Source organism: Sphaeramia orbicularis, chromosome 12 (assembly GCF_902148855.1).
Source record: "Sphaeramia orbicularis chromosome 12, fSphaOr1.1, whole genome shotgun sequence".
In the NCBI taxonomy this organism is placed as follows: Eukaryota; Metazoa; Chordata; class Actinopteri; order Kurtiformes; family Apogonidae; genus Sphaeramia; species Sphaeramia orbicularis.
In genome coordinates, this window is record NC_043968.1 from 75,511,314 (window position 1) to 75,529,623 (window position 18,310).

The 18,310-nt window shown below is 33.7% G+C and overlaps 2 protein-coding genes across 2 annotated transcripts in view; one reads left to right on the forward strand and one right to left on the reverse strand.

The window, feature by feature from the left end:
* Positions 1 to 79: 79 nt before the first annotated feature.
* Positions 80 to 8,194, reverse strand: LOC115430453 (ints3 and nabp interacting protein). Its single transcript, XM_030150467.1, has 4 exons — positions 7,831 to 8,194; positions 5,433 to 5,532; positions 2,856 to 2,943; positions 80 to 546 (listed from the first exon to the last, which is right to left on the reverse strand). Exons 1-4 carry the CDS (start codon positions 7,853 to 7,855, stop codon positions 448 to 450), a joined length of 312 nt encoding a protein of 103 aa, XP_030006327.1. The 5' UTR covers positions 7,856 to 8,194; the 3' UTR covers positions 80 to 447.
* Positions 8,195 to 13,230: 5,036 nt separating this feature from the next.
* snx30 (sorting nexin family member 30) overlaps positions 13,231 to 18,310 on the forward strand; it is a 48,166-nt gene continuing 43,086 nt past the window's right edge. Inside the window, exon 1 of the mRNA XM_030150456.1 lies at positions 13,231 to 13,528. Coding sequence (XP_030006316.1) covers positions 13,394 to 13,528 — 135 coding nt within the window. The 5' untranslated portion in view covers positions 13,231 to 13,393. The remainder of the gene's footprint in view (positions 13,529 to 18,310) is intronic.

Sequence of the window (18,310 nt, forward strand, 5' to 3'; positions counted from 1 at the left end):
TATAGGTCGTCTATAACATAATTTTGTCAACACAAACACTTTTTATATTTGTGAAATTAAGTCATTAATTCAAACCATAGACAAATAATTGTTCCAATTTATTTTCCAAATTACAACACAAATTCATTACAAATATATTAAAAAAAAAAAATCTAACAAAATATTGAGTTTTATCAAAGGCCACATGGTTACAGTTGTCAGCACAGAATATTAATTTATGCTTTACACCGTTTAAGATGATTCTTGTTACTGTTTGAAAAGATTCCCACAAATAGCAGCCGACCTGTTCATCTGGAAAAGGTTAAAGTAACAGGTTAATTCTGCCCTGAGTTTATAACATCACAAAAAAACTGTCCAGTCCTCAGTTCTGAGAGACACAGGACCAATGTGCATGTATGATGTTCAAAGTTCATGTTTGTCCAACACTGAACCAGTGGAGGTCAAAGGTCAAGAACTAGGCTCCAAGCGAGGAAGGACAGGGAGGATGAGGTTCCCGAAGGATGAGTCCTGAGTGATGAAGAAGCCTGAAGAGTGTGCATGTGCGTGCTGCGACAGAAGACACAAACTCATGTTAATAAAGTATACATACGGATTAATACAAAAACTCATACAATTCTCTAAAACAGAAAAAAAAGATATTTACAAATAATATAAACTGACAAAATACAGTCAACATAAGATTAGAGGAAGTTAGAGGCAAAGTGTGTAATATTTAGTGACATCTAGTGGTGACGTTGATGATTGAAAACCTGAGAAAAATGAACATCAATATGTAATATATTCCTTCTACAGGTATTTTTACTATGTCCAAATTAAACTAAATATAAATATACGTGATCTGATACCATTTCATGTGAAAACAAGTAAAGCCTAAATATCCCAGTTATGAGAGCTGCCATGTTGCTTCTTCACTGAGCCTCAGGGTAGAGCCAACAATTACACTTGTCAACATATTTAACCCATAAAGACCCAGTGCTACTTTCGTGGCAGTTCCCAAATGAATTTTTCTTTATTTCTACCTTTCTTAACTGATTTATCACCAATTTCTTCTATAATATCATCCTCTGTATTTTGTATTTTTTGGTGTAAATCATGTATTTTCGTATATTTAATTCACAGATCATGTAGATGTTCATAAAAACTCAGAGTAAATTCAAAGTTAATTATATCAAAACAGAGAAAAATGAAGAAAATGTTACTTTTTCAGTAAAGATATTGCTAACTGAATGTAAAAACAAGCGTGTTCATCCACTGTCATTGATCCAACTCCACGGGTTTTACTGGTGAATCAATGTTGTAGAAGATGACAGTGTTTCCACGGTAACTACGGAGCCTCTGAACGTCCAAACGGGTCATATCTGATGATCATGAGAAGATGAAGAACTGTATTTTACACCAATTATTTACATGGACTGATAGAATTAGTGTGTGTAGGGGGTTGTTTTATGTTTATGTTGTTTTTTGTAAAATTGAATAAATTTATTTACAGGGTAGGGAAGCAAAATTTACAATATTTTGAGGCAGGGATTGAAAGACAGTGTATGACCAATTAGTTTATTGAAAGTCATGAGAATTTATTTGCCACAAGAAAATGTACATAATAGAAAATGTTTTTATTCTATGTGTCCTCCTTCTTTCTCAATAACTGCCTTCACACGCTTCCTGAAACTTGCGCAAGTGTTCCTCAAATATTGGGGTGACAACTTCTCCCATTCTTCTTTAATAGTATCTTCCAGACTTTCTCGTAATAGTTTTGCTCATAGTCATTCTCTTCTTTCCATTCTAAACAGTCTTTATGGACACTCCAACTATTTTTGAAATCTCCTTTGGTGTGACGAGTGCATTCAGCAAATCACACACTCTTTGACGTTCGCTTTCCTGATTACTCATATGGGCAAAAGTTTCTGAAAAGGTATGGATAATAGTGTTAGGTATGATTATGACATCAATATATGTTTGGTTTCAAAACAATTGACGTAGTGCCTGTTGAGAAAAAACAACTAAATGTTCATTGTAAATTCTGCTTCCTCACCCTGTATATTTTTTAAAAAATTACCGCATCTACAACCTGTGGATCCCCATGGATCAATGCATTAGTTTTTCTGTAATCCTCCAAAATCCCACCGTAAGTGATTTCATTTATTCAGTTTTGTTGCACAAACTGTTTACAAAGTTGGATTTGTGTGTAAGTAAGGCAGGACAGCATAGGAAATTAATGAAAATCTCCAAATGCACCCTTTTTGGTTCTTGTAATAGTGCCTGTTTCTCCAGCCGTAGGTGGAATAGAGTTCTAATAAAGAAACAGTATTTTGGAATCAGATTTCGTCTTCAGTTCATGTGGTCAGAGAACAACTGACCAAAATAACTGGAGGAAAAACACATACAGGGGTTGGACAAAATAATGGAAACACCTTCACCTCAAGATGATAATGCCCCAATCCATACAGCTAGAATTGTTAAAGAATGGCATGAGGAACATTCTAATGAAGTTGAGCATGTCGTATGGCCGGCACAGTCCCCAGACCTCAACATTATTGAGCATTTATGGTCAGTTTTAGAGATTCAAGTAAGACGTCGATTTCCACCGCCATCGTCTCTAAAAGAGTTGGAGGGTATTCTAACTGAAGAATGGCTTAAAATTCCTTTGGAAACTATTCACAAGTTGTATGAATCAATACCTCGGAGAATTGAGGTTGTAATTGCCGCAAAAGGTGGACCTACACCATATTAAATTATATTTTGTTGATTTTTTAAGGTGTTTCCATTATTTTGTCCAACCCCTGTAGATCTAGATACACAAATCTAGATGTAATGTTTTGTCCACATGACCCAGCTCATGTCCAGGTGTATCTGACCTGCAGAGCTGCTTTCTGCTGTGCTGCAATGTGCTGCTGCTCAGCGTTGTCCCTGAACTCCTTCATACTCGGTCTGGATAAAGAAATACTGCAAGAAGAGAAAACAAGGACACAATGAAGGTGAAGGACAGTGGTTAATGTGGTGATAAATTAGCTGATAATCTCCTTCCTTTATCATAACTGTTTAATTTATACTTGGGAAATGTTCTATTAACCCTCAAAAACATCTGCCGGTCAAAAAAAAGCACCTACTGATCTAAAATGTTTAATAACTTCTGAACCATTAACCTTAAAAATACAGTTAAACCAGGTAAAATGCACTTTCTCTGCTTTTCAAATGCATTATTTGTGTCATTTTGGACGTTCAGAGGCTCTTGTCATCTTCTGCAACATTGATTCACCAACTCGTGTAGCTTAATAAATAGTGGATGTAAACACTTATTTTTATGTTCAGTTAATATATATTTTGCTGAAAAAGACAATTCAGCTTCAGTTTTCTTACTTTTGATATAATCTTTGTATTTACCCTGAGCTTTTATTAAAATCTACATGGTCAATAAATTAAATACAGGAAAATACCTGATTTTCACCAAAAAAAAGCAAGATACAGAGGGAAAATTCCTTTGGAGACAGTCTAAAAATATTTATAGGTCTTTGAGGGTTAAAGATGAATTTCTTTTGTGAGTCACTGAGTAAAGGGATGTTCCATATTATACTATGCTTTTAACCTCTTACCATTCCAGGGTGATTTTGCTTAAAACGCCTGAAAAATACCTCTCCAAATTAAAATTACAGCTGTTCTTCAACCATCTGGAGTACAGATAAAAAAAAAAATGGGCTCACCCTGTAGTTTGTACTAAAGCAGTCATTTTTACTGTTTATTTGATAGGTAAAAAGCTGTACACTTAGAAACTCAATACATTTTGATTTTATTCCCCCTCACCTTAATGTTTTTGTGAAAATAAGGGTGTGTAAAGCTGCTTTTGGTCGGTATGGACTGAAACACAACATTTGCCAGCAGATCAATTTTTTGGCACTTTACATTTCAAAGTTGAGAACTTTATCTGTAAAAATGTCAATTTTAGAGCATTTTTTCTATGGTTATGTTTATGGGTTTTACAGAGGGAAAATTTGGGAATGATCATTTTGCCCAGTATTTTGTATTTTTTTTATTTGTTTAGTTACAGGACAGTGTGTATTGGCTTTAGTTACAAAGAACAAGATGCATGCACCAGATTTAGCAGAGAAGCTAATTTCCATCTGTTGTCCTAGACAAACGACTAACACAACAAACATCACTTAGATTACACAGTCATAATATACTGAAAGAAAACCGTTAAACATGACAGATACAGGAAAGTCTGCTCAGATTGAACGGCTTCATCCAAATATATAAAATACATTCAATACATACAATACTTAAAAACTTTGGGGACTTTAACACTGTTACTCTACGAAACATAGAAACCACCCTGAGGGAAAAATGTTTTTCTTTTTATCTTTGGTGTCCTGTTGCTCCCAAAGTTAAAGAAACTCATTTCAAAATTGCATGTTCAATTTACCCTGTTAATGATTATTTGCCTAAAAGATTTGATTTTGATGTGGATCCCTGTGTTTTCTGTTCATCTGAAGCCGAAACCATTGATTATTTGTTTTTTAATTGTTCACACAGCATTTCCTTTTGGGCTGATATTTATTCACGATTGATTGTCCTTAAAAACTGAAAATATTCCATCTTTTTCTTTATGTGATATTACTTATTTTATGGATTCATTAGAAGTTAATGTCAAAGATATAGTTAACCTTATTATTATTTTGGGTAAATATCATATTCATTCTTGTAAATGGAAAAATACGAACCCCTCCTTTAACTTGTTTTTATATGATTTTATTAAGTATTACAAATCTCTTAAGTATATTGTAAATATGTCAAAAAAAGCCAGAAAACTTTATTTTAGGTTATCTAAGTCCTTGCTGTTTAAATTATATCTTGCCTAGTCCTTTGTGCTCTATTGTCCAGTCTGATTTAGCTAGTTATTTTTCTTTCTGTTTCAATATTTTCATTACATTTCAAATGTCTAAAATTTTTGGTTTTGTTTTGTTTTTTTGTTTGTTTGTTTCAGATAGTTGTAATAGTTGTGTTTAATCATTCCACCATGTCTCAAATGTATTTCTATATTTCTCTTTTGTAATGTTTATTCCATTCTTGTTCTGTAAATTTACTTTGTGCCAGTAATAATTAAAAAAAAAAAAAAAGGGCTGGCACTTCCAAAAAAAAACATACAATACATTCTAAAAATACACTAACTTTCCTAGAGCAAGAATAAGATATAAAAGATAGAACAAGATGGAGAGAAGAGAAAGAAAAAAAAAAGGAGCAAGAAGAATAAATATATGAACAGATAAATAAGCTAATTGTGCAATTGCAAACCAGACATAGAAAAAAGTGCGAGTAAAAACTACTGGGCTAAAATATTCAATAGAACTAACCAAGACAGTTTCTATATGCCCATATATGCCCACTATGCCCACTGTAAACTCCTGCTCCTCTGCATGGTGGGTGGGGCTTGTTCCTACCTGGCTCCAGGTGTGTTCAGGGACTGGCTGGTCTGGATCAGCCGCCTCCTCTCCTTCTCCAGCTCGGCCAGGATCGCCACCCGAGCCTTATTCTGAAAACCTGGATGTGGATCAGAAAGGAGGACGTAGGTTAAAGCTCAGTTATCATTAGAAAACATCAATCAAGTCCGCTGTTTTTGTTTTGTTTTTTTTCCAGCTTTCCTTATGTTTTATATCAGGGTGTCAAACTCATTTCAGTTCAGGGGCCACATTCAGCCTAATATGATCTAAAGTGGGCCGGATCAGTAAAATAATATAAATAATAGAATAAGAACTTAGAAATAATGTCAACTCCAAAGTTTTCTCTGTTTTTGAGTGAAAAAAGTACAATTCCATTATGAAAATGTTTACATCTACGAACTGCACTTGAACATAACATGAGCAAATATGAACAACCTGAAAATTCTTAAGAAAAGTAAGTATAATTTTAACAATATTATGCCTCAGTTTATCATTCATACATGTGCATCACAACGTACAGATCACAGTGGATCTACAAATACACAAAACATTTAATAACAGGCAGAATATTAGTACAATTCCACTTACTTCTCTTAAGACATTTCAGGTTGTTTGTATTTGTTCAGATTATTCAAATTTTTTGTAAAAGTCTAGTCTGTAAATGTAAACATTTTTGTGTAATTTTACTTTTTTTTTTACACTAAACCAAAGAGGAAAATTTGTGTTTTTCATTATTTATAGGTTATTATGGTAGTATTTTTCTGGTCTGACCCACTTTAGATTGAATTGACCTAAAATTATCTTAACATCCTTGATTGTTAATTTCTTCAGTATAATTTTTGCACTTCACGAATTCATCCCAGGGGCCAGATTGGACCCTTTGGCGGGCCGGTTTTGGCTCCCGGGCCACATGTTTGACACCTTTGTTTTATATAAACACCAAACCAACAGAGACAGTAGAAGTTGTAAAAATGTTGATTTTCTAACCTGGCCCTGAACGCCTCAGAGGCCAACAGAATCAGCTGTGATCTAAACTGTGGTGATGGGACTTTTGGCTCTTTGAACAGAGCCGTTCACTGGAAAGAGCCGTTCAAAAGACTGGCTCTTTGATGTTTTTTGCATTATTTTGAAACATGAATATTTTAATGACTAAATAGGCTATATGTGAAGAATGACATTACATTTTAAAGGTGTTTAATTGGCGCGGCAGTAAATATTATCTTACCATAAAAAAGAATAGATAGTTCAAATGTGTGGGCTAAATACATGACATGAGAGGTGACAGTAGGCAAATGCTGTAATTGGACCAAAAACATCACAGTACATAATGTGGACTAGTCTGTAGCCTAAAAATGAAGAAGAAAATAAAACATTTTCTTATGAAATAACATTTTATTCTCCTCAAAACAAGAACAATAAATGTGTGTAAACATACGGGAAAAAATTGCACAAAACACAACAGTGATTAATCACTACAATTACTTAAATACCTGAACTGTAGTTCAATTCTCAGAACAAGAACAGTATGTTGGTAAATTGACAGGCAATCAGACACTCCCTCCTTCAAAAAAAAAAAAAAAAAAAAAAAAAACGAGAACTATGAGAACAGAGGCATCCCTGCCTATCTTCAAGAAGCTCCTGAAGACCCAGCTCTTCCAGGAGCACCTCCTGTCCTAGCACTGCCAGACACTCCACTTTAAATATTTTAATAAGGTTTTTCCCAGGATTATCACAGATTTTCCCAGGATTATCTCTGGACCTGCTGCTGTGGTCCTGCCTCTCTCCTCCCTTCATCATCATCATTCACTTAACCACAACTGCCTCCATGTGTCTCCCCCTACTCCCCCTCTCCCCCAGTCTCTATCTCCATCGCTCTCTCTTCTTCTCTTTCTTTACTCTCTCTCTTTAACCCCAACTGGTCAAGGCAGACGTCCATCCTCCAGGAGTCTGGTTCTGCTCCAGGTTTCTGCTGTTAAAGGTAGTTTTTCCTCGCCACTGTCACCAGTCACTAGTGTTTGCTCCTGGAGGATTCTGTTGGGTTTCTGTACATTGGCTTAGAGTCTGGTTTTGACCAACTCTATATATAAAGTGTCATGAGAGAACTTTTGTTGTGATCTGGCGCTATAGAAATAAAATTTGATTGATTGAGTGATTTGATTGGTTTTCCCCTGTAAGTCGCTTTGGAAAAAAGTGTCTGCCAAATGCATAAACAAAGATGCAGGAAGTACTTGAACTACTTCTAAGTTCAGCTCCATCATGTGTTCGTATGTTTGTCATCTGCTCAAAAAAAATGAACGGCTCTTTACAAAGACTCGGTTCCCATCGTTCATTTCAAAGAACTGTTCAAAAGATTCGATTCGTTCGTGAACGTCACATCACTACTACACTTTATACTTACCTTGTCCTGGGGGGTTAGAGGCCATGTCCGAGTAAAAAGGCACAAAACCAGAGCACAAAACCAGAGCACAGACTGGGTTCTGGTTCTGGTTCAGTGCACATTCTAGTCCTGTTCTGTTCTGTTCTACCGGAACCGGGCTGGTGTCCGGTCCTTTGTCGGTGATTATGGTGAGAAACAAAGAGTCTTCCGGGTTTATAGGCGGAAATTTAACTTAAACCGAACAAATAACTCTGTATTTATTTCTGTATGTTGTTGAAACGTTACGCAGAGTTAAACGAAACTTTAAAATCGTGTTAAAATATAAAGTTAATGCGGCTGGACGGTCGCATTCTGCTCCGTTAGCCGGTTTCACTTCAACTAATAGATATGAAAAGGAAGAAGACCTCTCACTCTGCTCCTATTTCCGGTGTTGTTCCAAAACACGTGTCCCAGCTCAGAACTGTTTCCGCCGGCCGCTGGAGCATCATTTCTCATACATCTCGGCCTTCCATAAATATGAAGAAACCCGTTTCCACCACTGAAAAAAAAAAAAAAAAAAAAAAAAAAAAAATCCCCAGGATAAGTCAGACTTATGAGATAAAAAGACGAAATTATGAGATAAAAAATCATGATTATTAGATAAAAAGTCAAAATTATAAGATATAACGTCAAAACTATGATATAAAAAGTAGAAATAATGGGGAAAGTCGAAATTATGATATATAAAGTCAAAATTATGAGACAAAAAGTCGAAATTATGAGATAAAAGTCATATTTATTAGATAAATAGTAGAACTTATGAAATAAAAAGTCAAAATTATGAGATAAAAAGTAGACATAATGGGGGGGGGAAGTTGAAATTATGAGATAAAAAGACAAAATTATGATAAAAAGTTGAAATTATCAGATAAAAGTCATAATTATTGGATAAATTGTAGAAATTGAGATAAAAAGAAGAAATTATGAGATAAAAAGTTGAAATTATGAGGTAAAATGTAGAAATAATAGGAAAAAAGTCAAAATTATGAGGAAAATGTCTAAATTATGACATACAAAGTCAAAATTTTGAGATAAAATGTCAAAATTATGAGATAAATAGTAGAAATTGTGAGATAAAAAGTCAACATGATGAGATAAAAAGTCAAAATTATGAGATAAAAAGTCAAAATGATGAGATAAAAAGTAGAAATATAATGGGGAGAAAGCCAAAATTATGAGAAAAAGTAAAAATTATGAGATAAAGAGTCGAAATGATGACATAAAAAGTCAAAATTATGAGATTAAAAAGTCATATTTATTAGATAAATAGTAGAAATTATGAGATGAAAAAGTCAGAATTAAGAGGAAAAAAAGTAGAAATAACGGGGGGAAATTCAAAATTATGAGGAAAAAGTCTAAATTATAAGATAAAGAGTCAAAATTATGAGAAAAAAGTCATAATTATGAGATAAAACGTAGAAATAATGGGGGAAAAGTCAAAATTATGAGGTAAAATGTCAAAATTATGAGATAAATAGTAGAAATTATGAGATAAAAAATCGAAATGATGAGATAAAAAGTAGAAATAATGGGGAGGAAGCCGAAATTATGAGAAAAAGTCAAAATTATGAGATAAAAAGTCAAAATTATGAGATATAAGTCATAATTATTAGATAAATAGGAGAAATTGTGAGATAAAAAGTTGAACGTATGAGATAAAAAGTCAAAATTATGAGATAAAAGTCAGATTAGTAGATTAATAGAAATTGTGAGATAAAAAGTAGAAATAATTGGGAAAAAGTCAAAATTATTAAAGAATTTGGTAAAGACGGTTGGAATAGTTTTCCCGTAAAGTACACTCAATCGCCCAAACTGGAATACAAAGACATTAAATTTGGAGTTATAATGGAAAACAGAAAAAGAGAAATTATGTATAACACTTTGGTTATTATGGCCAAACAATTTATATACAAATGTAGATTTGTGAAGACCCCCTCCACTGTTCTTAATTTACAAGAATGAAGTAACAAACTTCAAAAAGACACTGAGACATGTGAAAACCAAACAAGCCTTGATTGTTTATGAAAATTTGAATGTATTAATTCCTGATTAGACCTCTGACTTTATTTTGATATTTATTTTATTTTATTATGTTCTTTTTTTATTCTTCTTTTTTTTAAATTTCATTTATTTCGTTCATGGTTGCGCATTTCATCAGTAAACATTCAATAATCATCAAGTAAACAAACATATACACGCCCATGCTCGAAAAGGAGCAGGATGAAGAAAATCTTATATAATCTTTACTAATATTGTTCAGTTAAGTTTGATATTGTTGCTCAGTCTGGAAAAATAAGTCTTTTTCTATGAAACTGATTGAGTATACAACCAGATTTTAATTAATAAAGTTGGAAAAAATAATTTCCCGTAAAGTTGCCAACAAACAAACAAACAAACAAAGCAAAGTGATCACAATACTTCCTGGCGGAGGTAACAAGAGAACAGCTGTAGAAATGCTGTCCACTGTAGTGACCACTATGCATGAAAGGGTTAAAAAAGCATCGGCCTTTTTTTTGTTTTTTGTTTTTAATATTTATTGACAAAATATACAAAAATAACAGTATAACAGTGCCTTATAACAAACATGGCATTGTGAATGTGCATCGGCAACAAATGGGAACAATTAAATTTCAAGAAAGAGAGAGAGAGAGAGAGAGAGAAAAGAAACAAAATCAGTCTGCAAGGGGAGGTTAGTTCATTGTTCATTTGAGTCCAGGGGAATGTCACATAAATAAGAGTGAAGTTTTATAGCATTGGGTTTTTTCATACATTTTAAGGATTTCATGTACAGTTTGAGTTCATTTTTGAAAACACAAAAGTTGGGTGGGCATTTTTGACATTTGCTTTTGTGAATACAGAATTTAGCAATACATAAAATCACATTAATACAGAGTTCTTCTTTTTTGTTATTTACCAGAACACCAAATGTTATGTCATCTCTTGTAAAATAATACGTAGATGATGGAAATATTTCTTTTGACCAATTTTGTAATTCTGTCCAAAACACTTGCACCGTACGACAAGAGAAAAATAAATGGTCTGTTGTTTCAATATCGGTATTGCAGAATGTACAACTGTTATCCTGTACATTGAAAAGAAGTCTAAGTAACTCTTTTGATGGGTAGATATCATTCATTATTTTGAAGTGTGTTTCTTTGGCTTTGGGAGCTATAGGAAAGGATAAATACATTGTTCTTAGCTTTGAAATTGTACTTTTGTCGAATTTGAACAAAATGTCATTTTTATTTTGTAAACCAGGGAAAAATTCATCAGTAAGACATTTTCTAATAAAGGAATTACAACATTTTTTTTTTTATTTTTATCTAAAATGGATATTCCATGAATCATTGGAATAGGAAGATGGGGTTGTGCTTTTTGATGGGCTAAGAAGTTTTTGGATAGAAAAATAAATTCTTTGGGAAGAGCATTACGTAAACGCATAAAGTCTAAGAGAGAGGGGATTAAGGTTATATTTTGTACAGAATTGTTCATAATCTAATAAATTTCCTTCATCATCCATAAGGTGTAGTATTGACCAAATATTATTTTCATACTAGTCTTCATAAAATAGAGATTTGTTGCGATGTAGAATATATCGGTTGTTCCAGATCACTGTTAAGTGTGGAGAGAAGTTGTGAACATATAACATTTTCCAGTAAAGTAAGATTTGCTTGTGGAACTCTGATAAGGATATAGGGAGCTTTTTTTATGTCAAAGTCACAGACAAGCAAGAGGTTTAATCCGCCCAACTTTTTAAAAATAAAGTTGGGGATACAGTACCATAGGGAGTTATAATTTTTGATCCAAGATTTCAGCCAGTTTATCTTTAATGTTCCATTGAGACAATCTAAATCAATCATTTTTAGGCCACCTTCGCTAGTTTTTTTTTGACCATATGACCTTTCCTAATGTAATATGGTTTATTATGCCAGATAAAATTGAAATTCAGTTGGTTTATTAGCTTAATTAGATTAGAAGAAGCAGCATTTGAGTAAAGAGGGTATATACACCTTGATAAGCTCTCCATTTTTGTCAAGTATATACGGCCAAATATTGATAAGTCTCTTTGGATCCATATATTTAATTCTGTCTTACTTTCTTTAAGTTTTGTCTCAATATTGTTTTTTTTGGCATGTGTTTTTGTCTTTATCGAGTTGGATACCTAGATATTTGATCTCTGATTTAACAGGTATATTACAGATTTCTTTTAATGTAGAGTCATGAAGAGAGAAAATTTCACATTTCTTTAAAGTTTAAATGTAATCCTGAAGCTTTGGAAAATTCTTCAATTTTTTCAATAATGTTTGGAATTTGTTGCTCATTTTTTAAGAATAATGTTGTGTCGTCAGCCAGTTGGCTGATCACAGTTTCTGTACCAAATACATTCAATTTTTGAATATCTTCACTTTTTTTTGATATAAATAGATAAGATCTCAGTCACCGAAAGAAATAAGTAAGGAGAAATTGGACACCCTTGTGGAATACCAACATCTACGTTGAAGCTCGGGGTAGAACCCTTTGGGAGGAGAACACAGCTGTTTATGTTTTCATATAGTCCACTAATTAAATTTCTGGATTTAAGACCAAAACCAAAATGTTCAAGTACAGCAAGAATGAAAGGGTGTTCCACTGAGTCAAAGGCTTTGTAGAAGTCCAAAAAGAAAATAAAGCCATTGTCTTGAATAAGATCAGAATATTCAATTAAGTCCATAACCAAGCGTATATTATTATGTATAGACCTACCCTTCATAAACCCAGATTGTGACTCTGCAATTATGCTTGAAAGCCCTGACTGCAGTCGAGAAGCAAAAATATAAGTTAAAAGTTTGTAATCAGAATTTCTGAGCGTAATCGGCCTTCTATTATCAATAATTCTAGGGTCTTTATTGGGTTTTGGAATAGAAATTATAATACCATGTCTCGTGATTGGGAGAGAGCCTGTTTCGAATATTTCTAAGAACACATTGTACAGCAATTCCTTAATATCCATCCAAAAATGTTTGTAAAAGTTTCCTGTAAGGCCATCTGACCCAGGAGATTTGTTAGGGGCAAGACGGCTGATTACAGCATCAAGTTCTGTGATTGTGAGGGGATTATCACATACATCTCTGTAGTTGTCATCAATTTTTGGGATATACTGTGCAATATTTTCCAGAAAAAAAATCACAGTCAGTTTTGGAGAATTTTGAGCAGTAGAGTTTGCTATAAAATTTATAGGTTTCTATGAAGATCAATTTATCATCTGTTATTTCTTTGTTATTAAAGCATCAGTCTTTTGTCTGTATAGACGATCTTTAGAGTTCCTTTTCCTTTTCTACTGTCACGTGACCGAAATGTTTACTTCCGGGTTCGTGCGGTTAACTTCCGGGGCTGCGCAGTGTTTGTCAGCTGACAGTTGGGACCAACCAGCGGGTGTAGCATCTCAACTGAGGAGACCCTGAAAGGAGAAAAAAGCCTCCCGTGTCCCCTACTAACCTCACCAGCCGCGGAGAACCGGACAGCCGTTAGCCCCGACACACGGCCGCGTCTTCCCGCCACACGCAGGATGAGTGTCGGCGCTCAGAAGGGCCTGGCCAGCTCGGGGCAGAAGCCCATCGCGGAGATCCTCCACCCGCTGTCCGCCGCCGAGGAGCCGTTCTCCCCGGGGCCAGATGTCACCGCGAACGTCGGCGGAGACAAGGTAGGGTCTGCCGGGGCTGTTCCGAGAGGGGCTCCGGGGCTGGAGGGAGGCGGATCAACTTAACGGAACTCACATTTTCACCTGTTTTATGGCTAGGACCGGGGAAAGGTAGCTCAGTTATTCAAGTTACCACCAAAGTAACAGAAGTTTAATGGAGAAAACCCTACATGTGCACCTTTTCCTGTGAATATCTGGGACTGACCTGCATTTGGTCCTGTTTGACTGTATGTTAGAAATAAATCTGAGCTTTTTGACTTTAATCAGCAGTCTGTTAAGTGAAAATATGTCCCTAAAACAGTGTTTTTCAACCTTGGGGTCAGGACCCCACATGGGGTTGCCTAGAATTCAAATGGGGTCACCTGAAATTTCTAGTAATTGATAAAAAAATAAATAAATAAATAAAACTTACTAATATACAATATATGGTGAGTTGACAGAGACAATCACAATCCATAAAAGACATGACAAACTGTGAAGCTTAAAACTGCAGCGCTGTGGTTCTGTTTATCTGTCAAATGTTCATTGTGGTCAGTTTCAGATGCTGCAGCTCTTTCACAAGTCATAGTTTGAGTTATTGTTTTGTTCAGTATTAATTGTCAGCCTTGTAAATCCAAGCTGGACTGACTGTACATATCCTGACCAAGGAAAATCAAATTCTCACTTTGTGCAGTTCATTTTCATTCATTTCATTTGTCTGTTTATTTTGAGCATTCATAGAATACATGCAAATTCAAAAAAAAAAAAAAAAAAAAAAAAAAAAAATCATTCATTTATACTCGAAAAGGAGTGGGAAGAAGAAAAACTTACTTAATCCCACCCCAATTCTCATCCTCAAATAACTTAACTTAATAACATTTTAAATACTCACTCCTGTCCTTTAACTTCAAGCCAGAACAATGAACAAAATAGAATAAAATAGACCTAAAACCAAATTAGAATAAACTCATTTGACAGTATTTACATAGTATAACCAAAATGTGTGTTAAAAAAAAATAGAAACAAAGTACATTCCAGGTGGTGTTACCACAGGTAACAGTTAACCATCAACTTACATGATAATAATTACATACCAACAATGGTAAAACCAAAAAACTACAATAGCACTGATGGTAAAGGGCAGATGATAATGGACAACACATACCAACTAGATGAGGAACAACCAGCACACATTAACATTTTAGACAGAGTATTTATGGAGCATCAATTTTAAGACCCTCCATCTTTATACTGGGACCAGACCATATTTCTGAATAGCAGTTTAAATCGGTGGATATTTTATAATCTACGCCTGGCTTTTCTGCCTCCGTCCATAATAATATACATTATACAGACTAAATGTCATCTAAAATGAACCTTTATTCTCAACATAGTATAGCAAACTATTACATTACAATTAATTATTACAATTAATTTCTGCAAAAAAAAAAAAAAAAAAAAGTCTCCGCTGTGGTGTCACCAGAAATTTGTGATGTTAAAATGCTGTCACGAGCCAAAAAAGGTTGGAAAACACTGCCCTAAAACCATAAACAATGACCTGAATTGTATCTGTTAGAGTTCTTTAAAGCTACATAACCACAATAAAACCACAAAAGAACAGCAAAATGATTGAGCACACAAAAAAAAACAAGGGCAGAAGATGATACCACTGGACACAAACCGTCAGAACAAAGGTCACCAAGTGCTTTTCTGGTGTTTATATATAGTGTTTAGGCCTTTTACTGAATACTCCAAAGGACATTTGAGAAATAAATCAATAAGTTGATTGATTCACTGATGATTGAATCATTAGAACCGGGGCTGTGTGATACCACTATAGTATTTTACCTCAATGTAGGTCATTTCATATCCAGACTGTGACACAAAACAGTCTGTTTTTTGTAAACTCAGTAAATTCACGGCTCATATAAAATGACACTTCCTTATTCGATGTTCATTTATGTACTCAGCAGATTATCGAAGCCCATTTCCAACTATCAGTTAATTATTTTTCTCATTTTCTTTCAAATCTTTTCAAATATTTTTTAAGCATTTAATAAAAAGTTTAGAAATATTAAAAGGTAAATATGAAGTGCTCTCCAGTTATAGTTGCAAACAACAGAAAAATCCCGCTATGGTTCCTGGTTTCCTCGCCACTGTCACCAGTCACAAGTGTTTGCTCCTGGAGGATTCTGTTGGGTTTCTGTAGAATTGACTTAGAGTCTGGTTTTGACCAACTCTATATATAAAATGTCAAGAGATAACTTTCTTGTGATCTGGCGCTATATAAATAAAATTTGATTGATTGAGTGATTTAATTGGTTTTCCCCTGTAAGTCGCTTTGGAAAAAAGCGTCTGCCAAATGCGTAAACATAAACATAAACATATGGTTGTTTTCACATGATTCTTGTGCAGATGGAAAAAGAAGTTTGTCGTGCGAACCAGTAGAAGAGTTTAAATTAGCATCCAAATGATGAAAATGTTGCGGCAAAATGTATGATTTGTAACACAGTGAAATAAGACTTTGAAAAAGACAGTGCATAATATGATCAGATATATGATTTTCTATTATCATGCAATTTTATCATCATATCACTCAGCTCTACTACTTTAACCTCGCTGTTAATTTATTTTTTTTAAATTTTATGTCACTTACATAAATAACATCAACATTTCTCCAAGGCTAATGAAGTTCATTTTGTTTTCTGTTGTAATTATACTTTTCTTTTTTTCTTTTTTTCAGATAGGGTATAGTTTTTAGATGTTACCTGCTTGACAGTTTCGACTGTGACTCCAGTCTTCCTCAGAAGTGTCATCATATCACGACACGTCAGCAGCATGTCATCAGATGACATCTAAAAACTATACCTTGTCTGAACAAAAGAAAAAAAGAAAAGTATAATTCAACCTTTTTACCAGTTTAAGGCTCTCAGATGTGAACAGACTCATATTTAATTTAAAATTCAATAATTTTCAGCTTTCAAACAGGAGAAGTTGGTGGACATTTGCATGGACTGTAAGAAATTATAACAGGCTTTTGTTACTTCTTTGGTATTTATCAGGTTAAGTAGCGCTTAAGTGATAATTATCTTTATTTTTTTTCTTATAGGATTTATTTTGTTTCCATTCTCAGCTGAAACTCTTTTAAATGTTAGACTGTCTGTTATTATGCTTAATTTTAACTAGGGGCGTAAGAAAATATCAGTTTCACAATATACAATTAGGGATGTAACAATATGAAAATTTCATATCACGGTTACTGTGACCAAAATTATCACGGTTATCATTATTATTGTGGTATTATTGAAATTGTGCTCAAAATGTTCACAAAGTACTAATGCACACACTGAAATAATTGAATCAAGTTCTATTAAAAAAATAAATTAATTAATGAAATAATAGGCCCAATGTACCTTCTGTTGCAGAAACATTCAAATATTAACCCTTAGTGGTCTGAGCCTATTTTGTCCGTTTTTCAGTACTTTTGATTTTGCATTTATATACTATATAAACAAATGTTTACTATACCCATGTTTGGTATCTTCTTTTTTCAGCACAACTTCATCTATCTCATCTGTCTCTTATTTTTTCACTTTAACCTACTATGAAAAAAAGGCCAGAAAACACCAAAAAAATATAAAACCTGATTTAAAAAATGTATATACTTTATTGCATAAATAACACAAAGATGCTTAACAAACCTTTTCAAAGACTTTAAAAGTGAATATTGGTTCCAAATATTAGGTATAGAAAAATAAATTTGTAATAAATAAAAACTATACTCAAATATTTGACATAAAAGCAGATCTTTACATAGGGTTTTTTCCCCTGAAAGTGCAGTAATCAAACACGGTTATCATGATAATTAGAATTTTAACGGTAATACTAACCGTCGGGAATTTTACCGCGGTTTATCGTTATACCAGTAATCGTTACATCCCTAATTGCAATATTTCATTTCAGGATACAGTATCGATATTAAAAACTGTGTATTGATATTTTTAGGTGTTTATTCAAATGCAGACATGGTGGAGATTTACTTTTGTTTTTTGGTTTATATTTTTGGGAATCCTGTGAGGTCTTTTATTTCTATATTCACATGGGTATTTTGCTCTGTTGTTTGTATATGACAAGAGTAGTATTGTGATCCTGCATGTCATACATGTAGTTTTTTGAAGTTGATAACACTGATTTGTTAAATAATGGTTAGTTCAAGCATCCAAAAAGCACTTTTTACTGTCTGAGAGAGGTAGATGTTAGTTTTCCAGGAAATAAAAAAAAGAAGCAAAACAAAAAAAACATTGCCTTATGAACAGTATCATGATATATTGCAGTATATCATATCGTGATCCTAGTATTGTGATTTGTATCGTATTGCCAGATTCTTACCAATACACACCCCTAATTTCAACAATGCATTTTTTATCGTAATTGCTTTGAATGTCCTACATCTAAACTTCTGAAATGTTCTGTTGGTTTGGGTTCATCTTGGTTTGACTGAAACACGAGTTAAAATCTGCAAACACCATCTCTTCATCTTGTAGAATCAGAACTCCTCATTTTCAACCAACAAAGTAAGAAATAAACCAGAGTACACGGGTGTTTTTATTCTTTTATAAATGACTGGCGAGTTTCTTCAACTTTTACTCATGACCAAAAAGCAGCCGTTAAACTTTTATTTATTTATAATTTATTTTTAATTTTTTTTCCCCACATGTTCATGAACATAAAATACAACAAACACTACAGCAAGGCCAAATGAGGGTGACAGTATTCAACAAAAGATATCTGTAAATAATACAATAA